Genomic DNA, 19,465 nt, shown 5'->3' with positions numbered 1-19,465 from the left:
CAGTGAGATTTTAACCGCGACCTTTCGCTACGACAGCACAGCGCTCTAACCACTTGAGCCATCCCGACACCAGACCCCAATTTTACAAAATAAAATAAATGAAAGTCACTTGTAAAGCTTTAAAAATGCACGATTTTATTACAGACCTACAACTATTAAGTGTGAGAGAGAAAAATATATGTGAATTTCTTCTTATTTACATACATTTCTATTCTAATGACTTTTCTCTTGAATCATTTCAATTCAGTTTCAGCAATATAAGACGAAAGTCATATTTCTGATAAAAATTGCCTATTAAGAAACCACTGAAGCATAAAACCTTAAATTTCAATTCTTATCTGAATATCAATAGGCAGAAAACATGATATTAGATGTCAGTCTAGAGAAATTTCACCTTCCTTAGTTCTATCTTAAAAATAAATTTAGCGACTTTGTCTATAAAGTGCCTAAGCTACTTCGGAAAAACCTTCAATTTTTCTAAGGATTCTAAGAACTAATGCATGCGACATTGATTTCTTTGAGCCTCAGAGGACATATACTTGTTGTTTTGAGTCTTCAAAAACTAGTTGGATATATTTTAACTGAACAATGAAATTAAACAAACGAAAACTTTCAGCTTAGTCTCGTTAAACAATACTCATTCCACTCGATCCAATTTCCCTAATGAACATCGTCTTAGCACCATTTTACATCTCCTCCGTACACAATTCGCGACCGTTTTAATAAAGCGTTCGCATACTCGCGCTGACACTATACTCCTACCAAAATACATGTATGAGGTAAAACAATAAAATACTTATAGCTCGACATTGTTCAGATTTGAAGATGACGCGGTTGGCAGTTCCACATCACTGGGCGGTATAAACGTTCCAATCGACTTTATAGCAGCTCGCGAATCACCCAATTTAGTCATTTCCAATTTCAATTTGTCCAGGATTGCATAGTTGGGTTGATTTATGGCCGCCTTACTTTGGAGCACAGTTATTTCCTGCTCCTCTTGCTTTTTCTCTTTGGTAGTTTTCACGGAATGATTGCCATAGAGACGAAGTAATGAGCCCCAGGATTTTATATGAGGATGGAGGATCTGTTGGTGAAAAATGTATTCAGGTTGATACACACGGTCAGCAGTGAAAACAATGAACCTACCTGAAGAATAGCTTGAGATGCAAGCTGCTTCCCATCGCGTTTATTCTTGCAGACAACAGTGGCGGTGTGTTTACCCACGGTCATCGTGAATTCATTTTTCTTGTGCTTTAGAGGGTTAACTTGATAGTTGATTTTTACATCACCTAAGCCAAAATTTCTTTGAAGACAGGTCAAAAGGATTGCATGTGGCGTAGGTTCAGTTGTTTTTTCACAGAATTCAGTAACTCGAGGATCTTCGATTCTAATTTCGTCGAAAACCTGAAAATAATCCTAATGTTTATTTACTTATTATAATTTAGTGGCTACCTTATCAATTATCACAAGGTGATATTTGAAGAAATACTGTTGGAGAAGGGATAAGATTGATGACAGGAATGCAGGAATACATGCAGGAAAGGGTTGGAGAAACTAGGGATTGATGCTAAGGATGGGTAAGTTTTGAAAATTGTAATTGGGAACAATTATCAGTGTCGAATACTTCTCTGCCTTCGAGTCGAAGAGTCTATTTTGGGATTGTAGAAATAAAATGAGTACGATGAAGCTTCTCTTCAACATTCCAAATCTGTTCCACTTGGTTGACAAGGGTGTTGGCATGTGTTTAACATCTGGTTCGCAAATTAACGGCGTGACGTGCAAAAGGAACGTCGATGCTGGGAGCTTGGCAGGAGTCACATAGGATTTTGTTGGAAATGTATTTGGACTGATCTTCGTTCTTGGAAATATTAGAACACTGGCAGAGGATCGTTGATTCTCTCAGGCGGAGCTGTTCTATTTGGGACGGGGAACTAACGGACCAGAAGCTGAAGCCGATAATGTGGTGAGAGAACAGCTTAATTTTCTAGGCCCATGGCGCACTGTATTTTAGGAAGGGGTGCTAGAATTTGCGGGGAATCTCGCTCCGCCACAGCACTCCGCCCCCAATTGAAACAAAGGTTTCGGCCAGAAAAACCGTGGCGTAGTTACTCGACCGCAGAGATTGACTGGCGGCAACCTCCGGGTGGCTTCAGACCTCACCAGGACAGCACGTGGCTGCAGAGTTCGAGGTCCCTAGAGACATTGACCACTGGTTGTGCATGACGATTTGGCGGAGTTTGGCAACGAGCTCCCGTAGCAGGTGCAATAATCTAATCTCTCCTAAACCGCCTCTCTTATCGCAAGGTGATATACAGTTATCAGATGACGTTTAAAACCAAGAGAGCAAATTTGAACTGCATTTCCTTGTCTATGATCATTCCAGCTTCAACACCAAAGCGCGGAATCCACTAATAGCAGAGAGCCTCAGCATATGCTTGCGCTCTTATAGATTTCAGAAGTCTTGTCTCAGACCTCCACGTAAACCGTTCAATGTTCGTGAGGCAATATTTAGCGTCGTGTGAGTTTCATAAAAGGCCTACAATTTCAGGGAATATATCTATGTACTTCCTACATGCCTAGCAGCCTTGCAGGGGGAACAGCCTCATGCATTCTCTAATCCAAGAGTTCACATGCTTGTTCATGGACGGGCAGAAATATTTGCTGGAGACTAGCCGGCTCATTCACGGTAAGCGACCGGAATATATGGCCTTGGTACCTTTTCGACGATCTCGCTGCACATGGAGAAAGGTAACCCGAAAAAAAATTGCAGACCTAAATAATTACGTCACCCTTCTGGGCGGCAGCGATGGCCTAAAAATCAGCTGCGACTGGAATGTTGATCTCTGAGATCTGTGACAAAGCGTCGGTGCCTAAATTATCTTTTTCGGACACATGTTGAATGTCCCAAGTGAACTGAGTAATGAAGGGTAAGATCACAGAATTTCCCGCTATTCATTAGTTTTAAACCCAGGCAAGAAAGCATTAAGGAGGGACTGGTGGTGAACCGCTGAAGCTGAAGTCTTTTACCATTTTAAGCAGCGGAAAGCTTGTACTTTATAAAAAGAATGAAAAAACTGACTGACGTTTTCGTTTAGGGCAGAGGCAGCGTCTGATAAGTTGCCTCTGCCCTGAACGAAACCGTCAGTCAGCTGTTTCGTTCTTTTTTGAAAACTTGGGTTTAACTCAAAAAAGAGGAGTCCGTGGACTACAAAAGAGGAAGTAAATAGCTTCCCAAGTGGTCCGGTCCGTCACCAAGTGGGTGCGGACTCAGGACTCCCAGCATCCTCAACAAAAATTGTACTTTATAACCGTCTGGGTAGAAAATGCATGAAAGAATAAACCTTCACACCCGAAGCGTTAAGCTTCCGGTATTCCGACTTGTATATGATTGAGACGAATTTGTTTTCTTTTCAAAAAATTCCCATCGTTCTGCCTTTTCCGTATATGTAGATCTTTCCCTGCGTTCGTCGTTCAAGTTCACTACATTATAAAGCCATCCCAAATTTCGAAATAATTGCAGTATTGAAACTATGTGCGGAGAAGAACTGAAGAGTCGTGATTATCTAAAAGTCGACTTTGAGCACTCGACGACAGGACACCCGCGAACGACTGTATATGATGCCATTTCTCTGGAAGAAAGGTTTCAGTCTGTCTAAGAAGACCAGTCCTCACCACGACGTGGGTGCAGACTTCGAGGTACTTAGGTGTGTTGTGTGTGTTGTGGATGGTATGCCGTTGTCCGATAAATATTGAAACTGAGGAGTTTTTGAAGCTCCGAGAAGAGAGCAGATGCGAGCTGCATTCACTGAAGCGAAGAATCCACTCTCTACACAGGGCCAAAGCACATGACTGTGTGGAAACGTCCTTCCGGTCACCGCGTAAACTAATCAATGATCGTGCGTCTCTCGCAAGGGCCTACCATGTCAAAATATATTGTGTGGAGGTGCTTTGTTGATTTAGGTCATACACTTCCTTTTTTTCTTAACATGCCTGATTCCCTTACACTTCTGGCATGCGATGCATTCTTTGGCAAATTAACGTCATTGTTCATGAACGGAAATACTCGTTACCGACTTACCTGTTCGTTGTCCGGATACCGAGGTGCGCAAAGTCGTGCACCCAGCGAAATACTTCCATACAGAAATCGGTCGGAATATATGGCCTGCGTCCCTTTTTAAATATCTCGCAACAGTTAGAGGAAGGTGAGCAAAAGAGAATGACAAAAGAATTGTGTCTACCAACTGTTCTCGGTGGTTTCACAACACAAGCCAAAAGTTTCCTGTTTGAACTCGAAGTCCGAAAGGTGTACAAATTACTTGCTTTGGAATAGCTTCGTGAGCCACAGGAATTTGGTGATACGCCTTGACAATATCCAAGGTCGAGAAAACACAACAGTTTGCTAAGTAATGCGCAGTCTTAGATGAGTGGAATTGGGTACCGGTCCGGAATCGTCTAGAACATTCAGGTGTCTGTAATTTTCACAAGATCGCCATTAGGCTTGTCCACTGCAAAAGGGATCATTTAATATCGAACGACGTTTGGCTGGGCTTCGCGTAGATCTGGCGCGTCCCCCAGTAAGCTTAGTTTTTTTTGTTGTATTGCGATAAACGTGCAATAGGCTGGTACATTTAGTGGCTCTGTCTGCAAATATGCGATGGTGCCAACACACGCCGAAGTTCAATGCGGAGCATGGCCCGCGGCAATCCGGCCATCCATTTTGTAAGGTGGATGTTGGATTGTTTTAGTCCGCCCGTCAAACACATAGCTTTCATGCCCGGTGTCAGCGTGACCAGATTCGTCATGAGAAACCTCCGCGACCATGGGGCGTGGATCGGCGTCGCGGCCAACACCTCCAGGGAGCCACCGTCGGCACACGCTAGTATGGCCTGCGTATTCTCCGGTAGTCGCTGAAGCTGCAAATGCTTCAAGAACTCCGCTTCATTCAGCTGAGCTGCTCCTTGAGTCGAGCGTAAGAGCCTTTGCCGGAATATCTACGACGGGCGCAATCGACTCTTCTTCCAAGTCCACCAACTCACCAAGAACCAAAAATGAACTTGAGTGAAGTGTCGTGGCGACACCTAGACCTGGTATGGGTTCAATCAATAAAGTCTAGGGAGAAAATGTGCAAATGGGCGTATCATTGATTTTTAGGGAAAGGACGAAAATATCCCTCCAGATTTCCCGCGTCATCCTCATGCTGCCGCGAAACACAATTGTTTCCCATTTTTAGGGATTAAGGATCATTTTCAGTGAGTAAAGTATCGGAAAGTAATAATAATCGTTGGCGCAACAATCCATATTGGATCAGGGCCTTGAAGTGTATTAGAGCACTTCGTTCCAGACCGTAAAATTACACTGTAGGGGGCAATGTGGTCAGCATTGCGCTCGCCCGAGATTAATAATCTCGGGCGATTTGACTCAGGTACTCATTCACAGCTGAGTCGATTTGTGTCCGACATCCAGTCACTATAACAAATCCCTCTGGCACCAGTGAGGTTTGAACCGCGAACTTCCGCTAAGACAGCCCAGCGCTCTGACTACTTTAGCCATCCGGAAAATACCGGCAAAGCTAGTCCAAAAAGGAATTCAGACGAGTTTCCCCGGGATAAATGTTTTTTTTTTACCTGAGGAGCATCAGATCATCCACATATTGTAAGATTTTGATGATATTAGGATTAGGACTCAGTTTAGGAAAGTCAGCAGTAAACAGAGAAAACGGAGAGGGTGTCCATTGGGAATCCATACAGGTGTGTATTAGCTTAAAAGGCTGTCTTAAGTCTAGGAAGCAGGCTGTCGTTGAAGTTTTCCGGTTAGTACTGAGAAGAATGTCCGTCTTAAAGGCACGAAGCGCGTGCTCAACCAAGTCTTTATGTCGGTTTACGAACTGGAAGTCGGGAAGTAAGCAATTTGAGTCACAGTCTTCGTCGATAATGGACTTAAGGGTCGACTCGAAGATCCTGGCGGAGGATCCAGATAGTTCTATTGCTATCGGGGTTAAGAGCGTTTTATCTTTTTGCAATATGAGAGTTACACCAGGACTCTTACTTGATAATTCAGGATGGAAATGCTTGTGACAAAATGGATGGGTGGAAAATTCTCCCAATAATTCGAGTGATTGAGTGGATGGGCGGAAAGGTTTTGTGTTGATTGGGTGCAGCAGATGATGAGATCGTCAGAAAATTCGCTGAAATTGGTTCCGAAATGTAGGTCGCGGATGTGCAGGATACAGCGGTCGGCTTAAAGTAAGGGATGTACTAGGATGTTCGCTTGTTCAGTCAAGGTGTTTTGAATTGGGATTGGGGTTTGTTGGGCTGTTTTGTCTGAATTCCTTGATGGTGCCAGAGTTCAACTCGATGGTGGATAGACGATTGCAGATGTAGTCGGTATACAGGGTTAACATTTTTGAATGAGGTCTGCGGAGAGTATCCATCTCTAAATAGAATCTGCCGGAAAATCTTTACAATTGAGACTATCGAGGATATCATTGGACAGAGAAATCAGGTTACGTTGTTGAGGAGGCGAGCTGGAAGCAGTCCGTTGCATACTTGCTTCAGTGTGCTGGCGAATTCGCCGGTCGCTGTTGGATAGTAGTAGGATCAAGTCTGGACTTAAGGATCCGGTTAATGAGTTTCTAACTCATCCTTTAGAAGTGGGAGACTGGGGGGGTGGGAAGGAACCATAGCTTTGCTTAGAAAAATTGCATAATTGTTCAACGTGGATGTGTCTAATTCGAAACCTTAGTTTAGATCTGTTTATCTAAACCAAAAGTACATGTTTCAAAAACTTACCGACAAATGTTTATAGTTATTGGTACTCGAATTTCCTGACTTAACGGAAGTAATCTTATCTCGCATTTCGGGTATTAAAACTTCTAGAGCTTCACGGGCTGCTTCTGATTTCGCCTGTTTCTTGCTAGTTCCATAGCCAGTGCCATATTGCAAACCGTTTATCGTAACTGATGCCGAATATGGTGTCGCCGGGTTTTCCAATTCCTTAAATTCATAGGTGGGTTGCTTCTTGATAGCATGCTGTGCATATTCATGCAATATACAAACGTAACTCTTGCCATTGGGATTCATAATCCATTCTTTTCGCCCGCGATGATTATTGGGATTACCATTGGCATCATTGGCAGGAACAGGAAACGTTATGAACTTTGTTCCGTCGGGAAGTGTTGGACGTTGTAGATTTTTTATTTTCTTTCGATTTACTGTAAATTTCCGCCGTGCCGACCAGGATCTAAGATGGAAAAATGTTTATTTATATTATAAAGAAAGGAAGTCCATTTAGTCATGTATGCTAAGAGTGAAGAAATAATAAATTCCAGTTTTATAAAATACGAAGTAATCGAAACCCCGAAAAAAGTTCAAGGGCGATTTAGACTTCTTAAACGTACTCTCAGTCAATTTCATATTAAACATATTCTTCTACACCTCAACAAACTTCCTCCCAACCTAACCTTCACTCATGCTGCATAAAACTCAAAGAAACTTACTTGAACCGCATCACACGAATCGTTTTGAAATGGAACAATTTCCTACAATATTCATTAACTTGTGCTGCTGTCAGACTTTGAGCTTTCAGATTCTCTGTGACGGTTTCGATTTTTGCATTGTGCAGTGCGCGCAGTGGATTAGGCGGTGTACTATTCTCATTTGTAAGAGGACCAACCGGTCTCGTTCCATTGCCTTGGCTATCGTTTTGACTAGAATTCTCATCTATGTTAGGTTTGTCGCGGGAATCTGATCCTGGACCAGCTGTGATAGCTTCTTGAGAATTTTCCGTTGACGAAGGGTTTGCTGTCGATACTTCGGTCAATCCATTTTGAAGTTTTTGTCGTTCTTCCTCTTCTTTCTCAAGAGCCCGTCGATAGTTAAGACATGGAATTGCGCTAATTGGAAGTTCGTGTTTCTGTAAAGAGTCCATTAAGTTTGATATTTAATTTGTTATTCATTTCTAATTAATGTGCAATCAAATGTGTGGCATCAGCAACTGGTTCCATTGAGCACGTGTATTATGATCAACAGAGGACTCAGTGAAAAGGAATTCATTAACAATTAACAACTTTTTATTAAAACGTAGCATTTTGGGACAGCCGGTTTCGAGGACATTATGGTGGTATTTGAAGCTATAAATCCCAACTATAAAACATCGAATGTAATTGAAAACTGAATATTGTACTTGTTTTGTATTGTGATTTCTGTTGAAATCGATTCTTCCACTCAGCATTCGATGCATGCACTACCCTATACTGTGCTCCTTAGGATGGTAGGATATAGTGTAAATGTGGGTGGCGCCGACGAAACGCACAAGCTCTGTGAACTCGACTTTGATCCAAAGTGATAGTCGTCGGTGTTCCGAACAGTCGTTTGGAATTTCATGTCCGACAATGGAATTGCTTGTGGTCATCGAATGTAGCGGTCGATGATTGTAAGGCAGTGTTGGAAACCTTTTAACAGTGGCAGTTTGATTGGATGAAGGAGCCGTCTGGCGTTGCCAAGTTCTGCCCGGTTGTACCGATGCAATTTAGCTTGCTCAAGGCACACATTGTTTAGCACGACAGAGTGCCAAACTTCGCCATCGGCGTCATATTTGCAGCTTGAAGAAAGAGTCGCCCCTGGCCAGTTACCTCGCCACAAGGTTACCTCAGCGCCTTGGGACAACAGAACCAGTGTCGATGAGGAAACACAGTCTCGAGGCGCGATCCGTTATACACTTGCGGAAAACGTCGAACGCCTCAAGCACAGGCGGTGCCGATGCCTGCAGTTTTCTGTCGGCGTGATTGCTGCGACAGTAGCATGCCTGTCTGCAACGCTAAGCACTAGCTCCAAACCTGGAATGGTACCAGCGGAAACCGACCGGGATAGCTGATTGACTATGACCGTGCCGTATGCGAAATATGAAGCACCTACTTTGTTGATTCGTTTCATTCTTGTAGTGCCCCGTAACAGACAATTTCGATGGAATATTGAACTACGTGGCGACCCTGCGCATCGCAGCGAGTTCGGATGCGGTTATGTTGAAGAGAGAGCTCCAGAAGGTGGTTAGCAAAGCGTGCAGGAACAAAGGATGCTATCATTACCGTTAATTCCAGCTCATGCAGGTTAACCTAAACTACGACCAACTGCTCGATGTTTAGTGGCTTGAGCAGTTGCTGTCTTAGCGGCAGCAAGCTAAGTCACTTGACTCGTCCGCGTGCAGGCTAGATAAATTGCATATGTAGCGCAGCCGTTGGGAACGCTTTCTGTCGCCGCGCATGAGTCCATCGAACACCTGCCATAACTAAGCATCCTACGAGTCCGTGAAGCACGCCAGCAAAGCTACCTTTAAAACCTACAATCTCTGGTTTTCCGATGGGGAGCGGATAATATCGGACACATATCAAATCACGTTTGCATTGAAGTTCGGTACTACAGGGTAGTATGTTTTATTTATATCGCTCGTAACATTGTACACAGAACTCCTTCGATACGGCCCTGAAAGACGTGCCGACCATGTTAACAACGGTTGTGAGCCGAAACAATGCTGGTTGGAGTGACGCGGTGTCCTAAGTAACTCCCTCAAATGTGTAAAGCTACTTTGAATTATGGAGTACTGAATGACAGCCCGAGGACACAACTAACTGGGAGGAAATAATTGACATTACGTGCGGTGGAGTCGGGAACTGCATGTTTTGATAGGAGAGGAAGACATAGACAGGACATATAATAGATCGAACACGGCTCTATTTCTAGTATATAATGACACTAAGCCAGAATAGAAACATTTGTGATCAACAGCCGTTTTCAAGCATTGGGCACCCGACGGAGACACAGGATTCTTCCAGGCTACAGTTTACTCTGCCGACGCAGTACCAGTCAAAGACTGATCCAACTAAATAGGTCCCATCTCAATGTGGTTGTTTATCCTTTTTGTAAGAGTGGGAAATATGAGCGGTGGCGCGTTGTACGCAGCAGAAGCATTGAGGGTAGGCGTGGGCGGTTTATTTTGTGACGAACAGGTAAGTTGTGTGTTTCGTGGGATCATTGCCGCCCAATAACCTTCCTAAATATCTGCCGAAATTGAAACTGAAAGTAGGGGGCGGGGGGTAAACGCTGCCTTTGAGAAGGAATCTATTACTCTTCGTGGACACAGGAGTTGACTGTAATTTGATTAAGGAATCAATGCTAAGTGAGGTAAACAAATTAGTATTGCCGGGTCAAATGACAAACAAAGACAATCCCAAAGACCTTGCAGTTTTTCTCTGAGGCTGAATACGGCGCTGGATAAATGCAATCTCCAGCTGGTGAGAGATGAAGCGAGTTTAGCATACAATGACAAAAGGAAGCCGCAATAAAGTGCTGCCAGGAGCCATGGTTGTCCAAGCGAGAGGCAGGAAAGAATCAAAGGCCATAGTGTCGAAATAGAGCAAGAAATTGGTGATCTTGAGCAAATAGGGTTGTAGATGTTGTTTGGGAAAGTAGTGTGTGGAGATGGTGAGGAGTTGGCGAGCGTGATTGCTGAAATTGAGCGATACTAACAGGTCCCGGTGTCGAATAGCGTTGAAAGGAGATGAAAGTAGTTTCCGAGACATGAATGCTAGGATTATTCCCATGTCTTATCCCCCACCGAGAATAGATGATATCGTTGATGTTAACTTGATAATCCCCGGTATTTCTTCAGGCTTCACTTGATACAAGATTATCACTAGATATTGATAAATGGATAGAACAGAATCGAAAAGCTAAGCAACTTCCCAAGATCGTGAGCCAATAGATAAGTAAAATCGTTTTTAAAGTTAGCTTATTATTACCGGGAATTCGCGAAACTGAAAGCTAATTTGGAGCGGAAGGAAGAGAAGTTCATTTGAAGGAATGAGTGTGAGCAGGCATTCATGAACCTGGAATACCACCCTGTTTGTGGACTTCGTGGATATCCCGAACAAGGACGCGTTGTCAAAGTCAATTGTGACTGATCAGGATGCCAATTTTACGGCGAAGATCTTTAAATATTTCGTTAATTAGATTTCACACTAATGACAATGGGCAATAACACAAAAATAGATAACAGTAAAGCAAATATTTATCTATTTATATTCACTTGGATAACTATTGACTGTGACGTGTCTCATGTTGATCGCCAGTAGGTCCTAAGCACAGAATCGCCTTAGCATGTTTGCTTCTAACGAACTTGATATCAGAACATAGGCTCTCGATCTTGTAGCGTAGCATCGTAGAAGGCCCTAGCCCTTTTTAATGATCCAATACCACAGAATTTGTATTTGTGTTTTAATTGAAAAATATAAGGTAGTCCCGAAACTTTGTCAGTATTGTTGATAATAGAAAGGAAGAGATTTCATGTTAATATGACCAGCCTTTATCTTTGCTGAAATAAGCGTACTCCTATATAGGGTGGAAACCAGGGAAGCATGTTGTGCTCAATGTGGATCTCTACGGTATCACCAGATTTCCCTTACACCCTTCCGACAAAGGTTCTTCCAACTTCCAGTCGATTTTTGCGAGAATTGCTACCTTTAGTGTTGTAGCAATGCCTACGTCCTCATTTACATAAAGCATTATCATGTTTTCAGCCAACCACTTCTCTGGTTTGTGGTATCTATCGCTGGGATTGTTTACTAAAGTCATGTTAATGCAGCCTCATCAATGCGCCTCAAATGGAGGAACCCATCACGACAACCTTGGCTTCTGTCCAGGCTCTAATATTCTTTTATATATTTTGCCATCCTTAAAGGAAATTCCTACCAGAACGATAGATTGCAAGTGCTTAAACTTTGTAAAATTTAAGGGAAAGAATTATATTTTTAATTGCTTTTGAAACATCCGTTTCCTATTCTTCAGTATAACATAACACCACATTGCCAGACACCTCGATATTGGTCAGGAAGAAAGACAGAGGAAACTGCAAAGTAATGAAAACGGCAAGCTCGGGTTGAAAATAAAAATCAATAAAACGAAATTTTCCGGTCTAAAGGGTCATATCAATCTTCCAAATAATGAGCCTGTTGAACAGTGTGCATACCTTGGAAGGGTTTGATTTTGACGACGAATGCACCAAACATGGTGCAGAACGTGCCTTAAAGTCACATTGTCAGGAACTAACAACGAGTTAGAGTGGGTAGGTGTGGTTAATGCTCTATACCCCACACAGATGCTTACAGCAACCGTTGAAATCCATTGCACATAAACCAAACAGTGCTAAACCAACAAAAAAAATTGTGTGATATGTACACCGCTATAGTACTGCTTTTATTGCCTATAATGCGATAATTTCAACGGATGAAACTAATCCTAGAGCAGCAGTCAAAGATTTATTCAAATTTCCAAGTCTTGCTTGTATTTATGTTATTGGGATCCATTCCCTACGCCATTGTTGTAGGTTGTCGTTAGGATTGAGACCTTTTTATCCCACATGCAGATGGGGACGAAGACGACAATCTTCACAATGTCTAGGGATAGCAGCTGGTAGAAATAATGACTACGCCAGAGGAGGAGCGATACTTTTTCCAGGCGATATTCCGAAATTTTAATATGCACTTGAATGCCTCTGTGCTGGTGATGCTCTGGATTGTGGAAGGGCTTTTCGGACACTTCAATATATGTCACATCTATGAAACTTCACGTGGCTCAAGTCATAGCGCGTTGGGATCGCACCCGGATGGATCCGAAGCTTGCTGCATTTCCGTCTGTGTTCACTAATAAAGTTTCTTTCGCCACGTTAATTGATTCTCGTCATGAGTAAGATATCCGGTGCGATGGCAGAGATGGCTGAGGCATCAGTTCCACGATCTTGACTTCGTGCTCCGGTTTCGAATCCCATCTAATCATGGATGTTCGTGATTGTCTCAAAAGGACAATACAATAAGCCTACTAAGGGCCTGTGTGCTGGAACTACGGTTCCCCTCTTTTTAAAAAAGAAATATCCAACTCCAATTACTCTCTATAGGTCCTCGAGAAGCGCCTCCATAAATCAAACATGACAGTCGCACTGTTGGCATTTTTCATTGGTGGATACACGGAGGTATAAAATTCTTAGAAAGACATGTCCGCTCCAGCTCAGCGGGCGAGCGTCGGAACTGGGATTCGCACCCAATAAACCCCACTCCGACCTCTCCAGTCGCAGCCCCCGCGACCACCATTTAGATGATATTTTGCGGAGTGGATCTACCTTTCGGTACTCGTTTTGTATTTTTACAATTGCGGATAAAACCTTAAACCCGCTCCTCTCCGAACTCAGCATCTCCTCTACTATTCTCTCCAGGCTTACAATACTTTCAGCACTTGATTCAGATTCCTCCTCTCCATCGCGAACCTTGGGCAGTGAAACATCACATGATCTGCATCCTACGGTGTACCACTGCATACAGAACAATTTGGCGAATCACCCAACCCTAAGCGGTGTAGAAACTGCATGTAGCAGCCATCGTGTTCCATAAGGAACTAGATAATATCGTAGTGAGATTCTTCGCGTTTGCGCTAAAGACATACTCTAACTTTGGGAATAGGCCTATGCGACCAAAGACCCTTCGTTGAATCATCCCATCTGCATTGCCAGAGATCATACAACTCTGATTTCCGTTTACCCCTCTATATGATGATATAGCACATTGAATTCATTCGAAAGAACGTCGACTGGGACCTTACCCACCACCACCAGTACTGCCTTAGAGCCACGAGCCGGAAAACGGAATTCACTGGCTTCTTTCTCTAAGAGTTGGTTGACCCCAACGGGATAAAGAGCTTAAGAAGTACATAATTCCCGTGAAAATTCGACTCATTAGAACTATACCCATCATCGTAAAAATTACATTCGAAAGTACAAAATTTCCATGATTCCAACAATCAAAGCGAAAATTGATGAACGGAAAATGCGTAAAAATCAACGATAAATGTGATTCTTGCGGGGTGTTCATCTTGCTCAGAATCATCGCACGTTAGATTTTTTGTCTGGTTGTTTATCTCCATGTGCAGCAGCAGATGTTAGCCGCGGTGCCAAAGACTGGAGTACTAGCAACAACCAACAGCAACAACGACATCGCCGCCGTTTTCGTAGGCCATGCCGGCTGGCCAAAGAGCAATTGGAACCTCCACCGTTTGGATTCTGGCGTGAATTATTTTCAAAACTTATTTTTACTAGTTGAATTTTGATTTTCGAATAAATTATTTATCATTATTCCTTTACTAAAAATAATTAAAACGAAAACGGCGCAGGAGGCAGTGCAGGGCCCTTTTATACCGCTGTTTTCAGAACTCATTTCCCTCGTATATTGACTGTCCATAAGGGTTGCGTCCCTTCGCCTTAGGATGTCCACGGGCAGAAGGACAGAATGGGGGCACGTCCCTCAATATCTGCCATGGCAGTACGGGTGCCACCATTTTGGACTAGGAACCCCGAAAAGGTAGTTCCGCCAGCTCAGGCACTTGTCGAGCTGGATATGAGGAGGCAAGTGAGCATGCCTCTGAGGACTTCTCTTACAAGAGGCTGAAAGAACGCCTCGTGATTAACAAGGTAGCTCGTGACACATCAAACCAAGTGGCTCAGCTGCAGCAGCCTCCCGAAAAGGACGATCGGGGATTAGTTCGCCAGAACCCTCGCAAGTACTGACCATGCTGGCGCCACTGTAGACTGACTGAAAATTAAACTTACTAAAGCTCTGGCGACGGCTACCTGTAATGTAGCACTGCGTCGCCTCACAATTTACGACCCCTCGAGTCGGCGGCACAACCACTGGCACCAGTGAGATTTGAACCGCGAATCTAGCGCCCTAGCCACCGAGCCATCCGCAAATCATCTTCATCGAAAAGTGAACCAAATCTTGTAACCGTTGTGCTTCCTTTCCAAGTAGCTGAACCCCGCACTACTCGCGAGTTATTAGCTGCGTACATCGCAATAAAATCTTGATCGTTAGTGGTAAGCCCTTCACTGTTCACGGCCCCACCTTTGCTTTGAAACAGAAGCCCAGCCAGTTCACTTTCGATATTCAAACCAAGTCTGGAAAGGATAACGTAGTTGCCGACACTTTGTAACGTGCTAAAGCGGTTAAGTGCGCAAACTTTGATTTTCCACCAGCCTCAGGACCAAGTCAAAATGCACATTTTGGGAATTTCTTACAACAAGGGAACAAAGTCATATATCCCTGCCAATTTCACCGCACAATATTTCTGGCCGTCCATTAACAAGAACAGCAATTCATGAACCATACATTGCATCACATGCTTGAAGTGCAAGACTAAGAAATATGCGAGAAAAGCGGTAAGCGTGTTCCCTCGATCCACGAAGCACTTTCACACAATCTATCTCGACATAGTCCGCCCTTTGTAAGACTCGCACGGTTTCAGGTATTGCCTTACAATCATTGGTTCACGTGGTGGACTGAAGCGACACCTCTGCAAGATATTTCTGCGCAACCTTGTATCCGAGGCCTTCTGCCAATAGTGGATTTCACGCTTCGGTATACCTTCAATGACAATCACCGACCAGGGAATGCAGTTTGAGTCTCCTTTTCTCCGAGATGGACTTGAAATGCCACCGGACAGCCGCGTACCACTTACAGTCCAATGGGATGTATGAAAGGTAGCACAGGACGCTGAAAAATTTGCTACAAGTTTCTTGGAGCTGGTATACCGGGAGAACCTGAGTTCCCCAGTCATCCTGTACTCGACATTAGCTTTAACACGTCCGGGGAGGAGCAGTGCAAAAACTAAAGCGATAAACGTGGCCAATGTGGCCAGAATCTCGACTCCTGCACGCCTCCTAGAGACCGCTACATCCACCTTACAAGCAAGTGGTTATGATCTAGAAGATTGTTAAACCTAAAGCCTCCGCTGCTAGTCCCTAAATTTTTTAGTTGCTAAGGATAACAATGGTATTATGCAATCACTGTTTATGCTTTCACGACGACGCTACTGATTGCTAGTGATCCTCTAGTTTAGTATTTATCAAACCGCACTAAACACTCGTTTTTTTATAAATAAACTTATATCGACTGAACCCTATCGTAGTAGCCGATCCTTTTTCCCAATAATCAAAATTTCTTAGCTCTACAGTTGGGAATAACTCTAAAAAGCATCAAAACAGAAAATGAATTTCACTTACCCGAACACTTCCCGGCCCAAGGAAATATGGCCGAGAAACTGTGCAAACACGCGAAGATTTATGTAAGTACAAAGCAATGCCACTGTTGTGCGTAACTTGAAGCCATCCTTCAGGCAAAACGTCGAAGTGATTGCGTCCCTTCTCTGTAAAAAGAATCTATTCTGCAGTTTCGTCTATCTGACAACAAAGTCTCTGCAGCCTACCTTCCACAACCGTCTTAAACCTCTCCTCGTATGGTACTTGCTTCCGCTTCTTCAAGTCCTCCGGGAGTGCCTCGTCCAGCATGTTTTCTAGTTCGTTTTCATCCAAATCGAATTCGGAAGAGTCCCCACCGTCACTACCTTCTGCAATTATAGTTCCTCAAGTTTGAATGAGACCCACGATCTAACTGAACTCAATAAGAAGCTCCACGAAACGCTTACCTTCATCGCATTCAGATCCGGTTCCATCCTCGTCTCCTTGCACCTCGTCCAGCACTTGGAACTGCCGCAATTCATCATCAATCAAGCTGCCCGGCTCCTCGACCTTGTTGGATTTCTTCGCAGCTCCCCTTTCAGCTGCGAACGGGCATTTGCTTTCAGGTGGTCGTTCCTGCGATCCATCTTGAGAAGCCTCCAGACGAGGCCTTTTCGCGGCTGAGTTTTCGTCCTCCATGCTTCCAACTCACAATTATCTTCGCTCAATTACTTTCTCTAGTTTGTGGGTGTGAATAAACCAAACCTACTCTTCTAAGTGTTAATAGTGTGGCGACATAGGAAGTTCTACAAGCAGCCAATGCCGATTAAGTCCAACTCAATAGAATTTTATGGATAATAAGAATTGGACGGTCGCATTGATTGCTATAGAACACCTTTAGCACTGCGCTGAGTTCTTTCTTTCTCGCACGGAAAAATCGTTTACTTGTGACCAGTCAAATACAATTCCATCTCTTACAATTTTGGATACAAAAAAACATTTAGGCAAGCGTCCAAAAATAAAAAAAGAAAAAGTTTTGATGTCTGGACAGCGAAGCGCCTTTTGCAATGAATTCTTCTGGAAACTTTTCAACAGAAGGATCCTAATGAAAAAGAGCTTCCAGTTGACAAAATATATAAAAGTGTACTTTATATATTTTACGCTTTGGATATACTAAGGGTTTCGAGTACACTTGACTTGGAAAATTTTGAGAAATTGCAATAAAACTTTGTGAATCCTCACCACCTGTAAGCCGACACACGAAAATCGATGGACGTCCGTGACAGTTGAGGATTGTCAAATGAGCAATTGACAACTCTTCATTTCGGCGTTTCCTCCATGTAGACGCCAGCGCGCCCGTATGGCGAGTATTGTAAGGTTATCTTCCGGAAGTTGTAATCAAAATTTCGGTTAAATTTTTCACTTCAATTCGAGGAAAAGGAGCAGAATCCGTGATCAATGTTTTTATAGGGAAAAGAGTTCCAGAATAGTATGTTACTGAGGAAAGTTCATGTTAGGGGGTCTAGTTGGGAAGACTGAACTTATCAAAGGGTCGCGGCGACCCAGCGGAGCTTATAGCTGGTCGGCTGAGGTAACATGCCTTGTTGGTTCTTGAATCAAATGCTTTTCTTTGCGACATTCCTGATAAGGATGGGCATCAGCCTATAGCGTGCCCTAAGTTAGAGTTGACACCTGATTCAAGCTAACTCGGCAGGTAAGCTGGAAAGGTTACTTCTGAAAATTTACGAAACCTCCAGTGCCTCCGTACTACAGGTATGTAAGTAGATCAAAGGGGAGAAAAGGTATCTGGAGAATTAGGGATTCCTAGGGATCACTGAGAAAGCCTCTCAGTGAAGAATGTACCGCGAGTAGCCGGTACATGTCGGAACCCACTGGAAGTCCTCAGAACCAGAACGTCCATGGGATGATGTGAGACTACCCCTACCAAAGGTGGTAGTTCTGGCGTGCATCAGCGTACGATTTGACTGCATTTCGAGTCTGTTGCGCTCGCAGAACTACGTCAAAGGAGACGCTCTACTATATTAGGAACATGATCTCAATCAGTTTCCTCGCAGATAAAATTCACTATTAACCTGAGACCGAAGGGCACCACCTACCTGAACCACTAGATATGAAGCCGGGAGACCATCGAAGGGCGTCAAGGAATGAAAACTACAAAGGATCATAACGATGACAGGAATCACAAGAAACTCCATGCATCGATAAGCTCATTCACTATATCAATAACTGGACTAAAAGACGGCATGTGGAGGTTCCTCACCACTTGAGTCAATTTCTTACGAGGCACCGTGACTGCTACAAGAGCTATTTGCACAGATTTGCCTTGATATTCCTCCATATTGTCCTAAATGTAACAATTTACCCTAAGGCCCGAAACACGTATCTTTCCTCTTCACTCCTTTTTTGGAATACAAGGCCATCTACATAGTCTCTTTGTTGTTATTGGTTTTTCCCTCCAATTTTCATAGAGACTATGCTTCAGGTTCATTATCGCCACATTTAATGATGTATAGCTGATAACCTCACAGCAGCGAGAAAACACAAGATGAAAACAGACATTAATTGCGACTAAGATTCGAGCCCAGAGCAATGAGATTGAAAGCCTAACGCTCTACCCCAGCAACCATCGCGACACCAGACACATCCAAGAGCAAAAAAGGACTCCGTGCAGTACGCCAAATGGAGGGGGGGGCTCCAGGAATTTAATAGAAGAAATTTTCCAATCCCTAAAGTCATAAAAAATGAGCTGTAGGGTTCATTTGAGAAGGGTTAAAAAATCTGGTGACGTAGCCACAGCTTGGTATCAAATCTGCCCTATGAAGTAATATTTAGCGCTGGGATGGGTCTTTCGCCGGACAGGATCTCACAGGCCGGTGGACCTACATGAAACTAATAGAAAGAACACTACGCTAACGCTTATAACTCCCTAAATATACTGAATTATAGGAAAGGAACCGCAAAATAGCATGTAGATCACGCGCTCTGAGATGCCGAAAACCAGAAGATGAGTAGAAAAAAATCAAGCAAACTTTAAACGCTTGCCTTCCCAAACACAGAAATGGGGAAAAAGGAAGCACAACTCGTGATCAGCAATTCTACAGGAAAAAAGGCCACTGGATAATATTATATATAGGTTGTTTCGGAAGACGGCAAAGGGGCGAGAAATAAGAAAATGAAAGAAAAAATTAAATGCGTGCAGCTATGAAGATACATGGAATTGGTGGCTCCTATATTGCCGCCGTAAGAAGCGTAAAGTAAATCCAATGGGAACTAGAGGGAACTTGAAGCTAAGCGGCAAACAAACTCCAGAACCAAATGAAGCCAAGTGCAGAATAATCTTAACTAAATCAAACTTCGAAACTAACGATTAAGCCCTGAACAGGAGCAGGGTCAACTT

At 43.4% G+C, this 19,465-nt stretch overlaps 1 protein-coding gene across 6 annotated transcripts; it reads right to left on the bottom strand.

Annotated features, from left to right (window-relative positions):
* Window positions 1-114: 114 nt before the first annotated feature.
* On the bottom strand, window positions 115-17,343 carry LOC119660117 (microprocessor complex subunit DGCR8). 6 transcript variants are annotated; one of them, XM_038068507.1, is made up of 8 exons: window positions 17,290-17,343; window positions 16,515-16,812; window positions 16,296-16,436; window positions 16,093-16,235; window positions 7,496-7,911; window positions 6,789-7,239; window positions 1,147-1,416; window positions 115-1,084 (listed from the first exon to the last, which is right to left on the bottom strand). In XM_038068507.1, exons 2-8 carry the CDS (start codon window positions 16,744-16,746, stop codon window positions 797-799), a joined length of 1,941 nt encoding a protein of 646 aa, XP_037924435.1. In that variant the 5' UTR covers window positions 16,747-16,812; window positions 17,290-17,343; the 3' UTR covers window positions 115-796. The 6 variants fall into 6 exon arrangements, with proteins under 6 accessions (XP_037924435.1, XP_037924438.1, XP_037924436.1 ...); XM_038068510.1 differs by having other exon boundaries at window positions 16,515-16,784; window positions 17,290-17,326; XM_038068508.1 differs by having other exon boundaries at window positions 17,195-17,322.
* Window positions 17,344-19,465: the final 2,122 nt, after the last annotated feature.

This window comes from Hermetia illucens, chromosome 6, assembly GCF_905115235.1.
Source record: "Hermetia illucens chromosome 6, iHerIll2.2.curated.20191125, whole genome shotgun sequence".
Taxonomy (NCBI): Eukaryota; Metazoa; Arthropoda; class Insecta; order Diptera; family Stratiomyidae; genus Hermetia; species Hermetia illucens.
The sequence above is the reverse complement of the archived record's forward strand: the minus strand, read 5'-3'. Positions and strand labels throughout refer to the sequence as shown.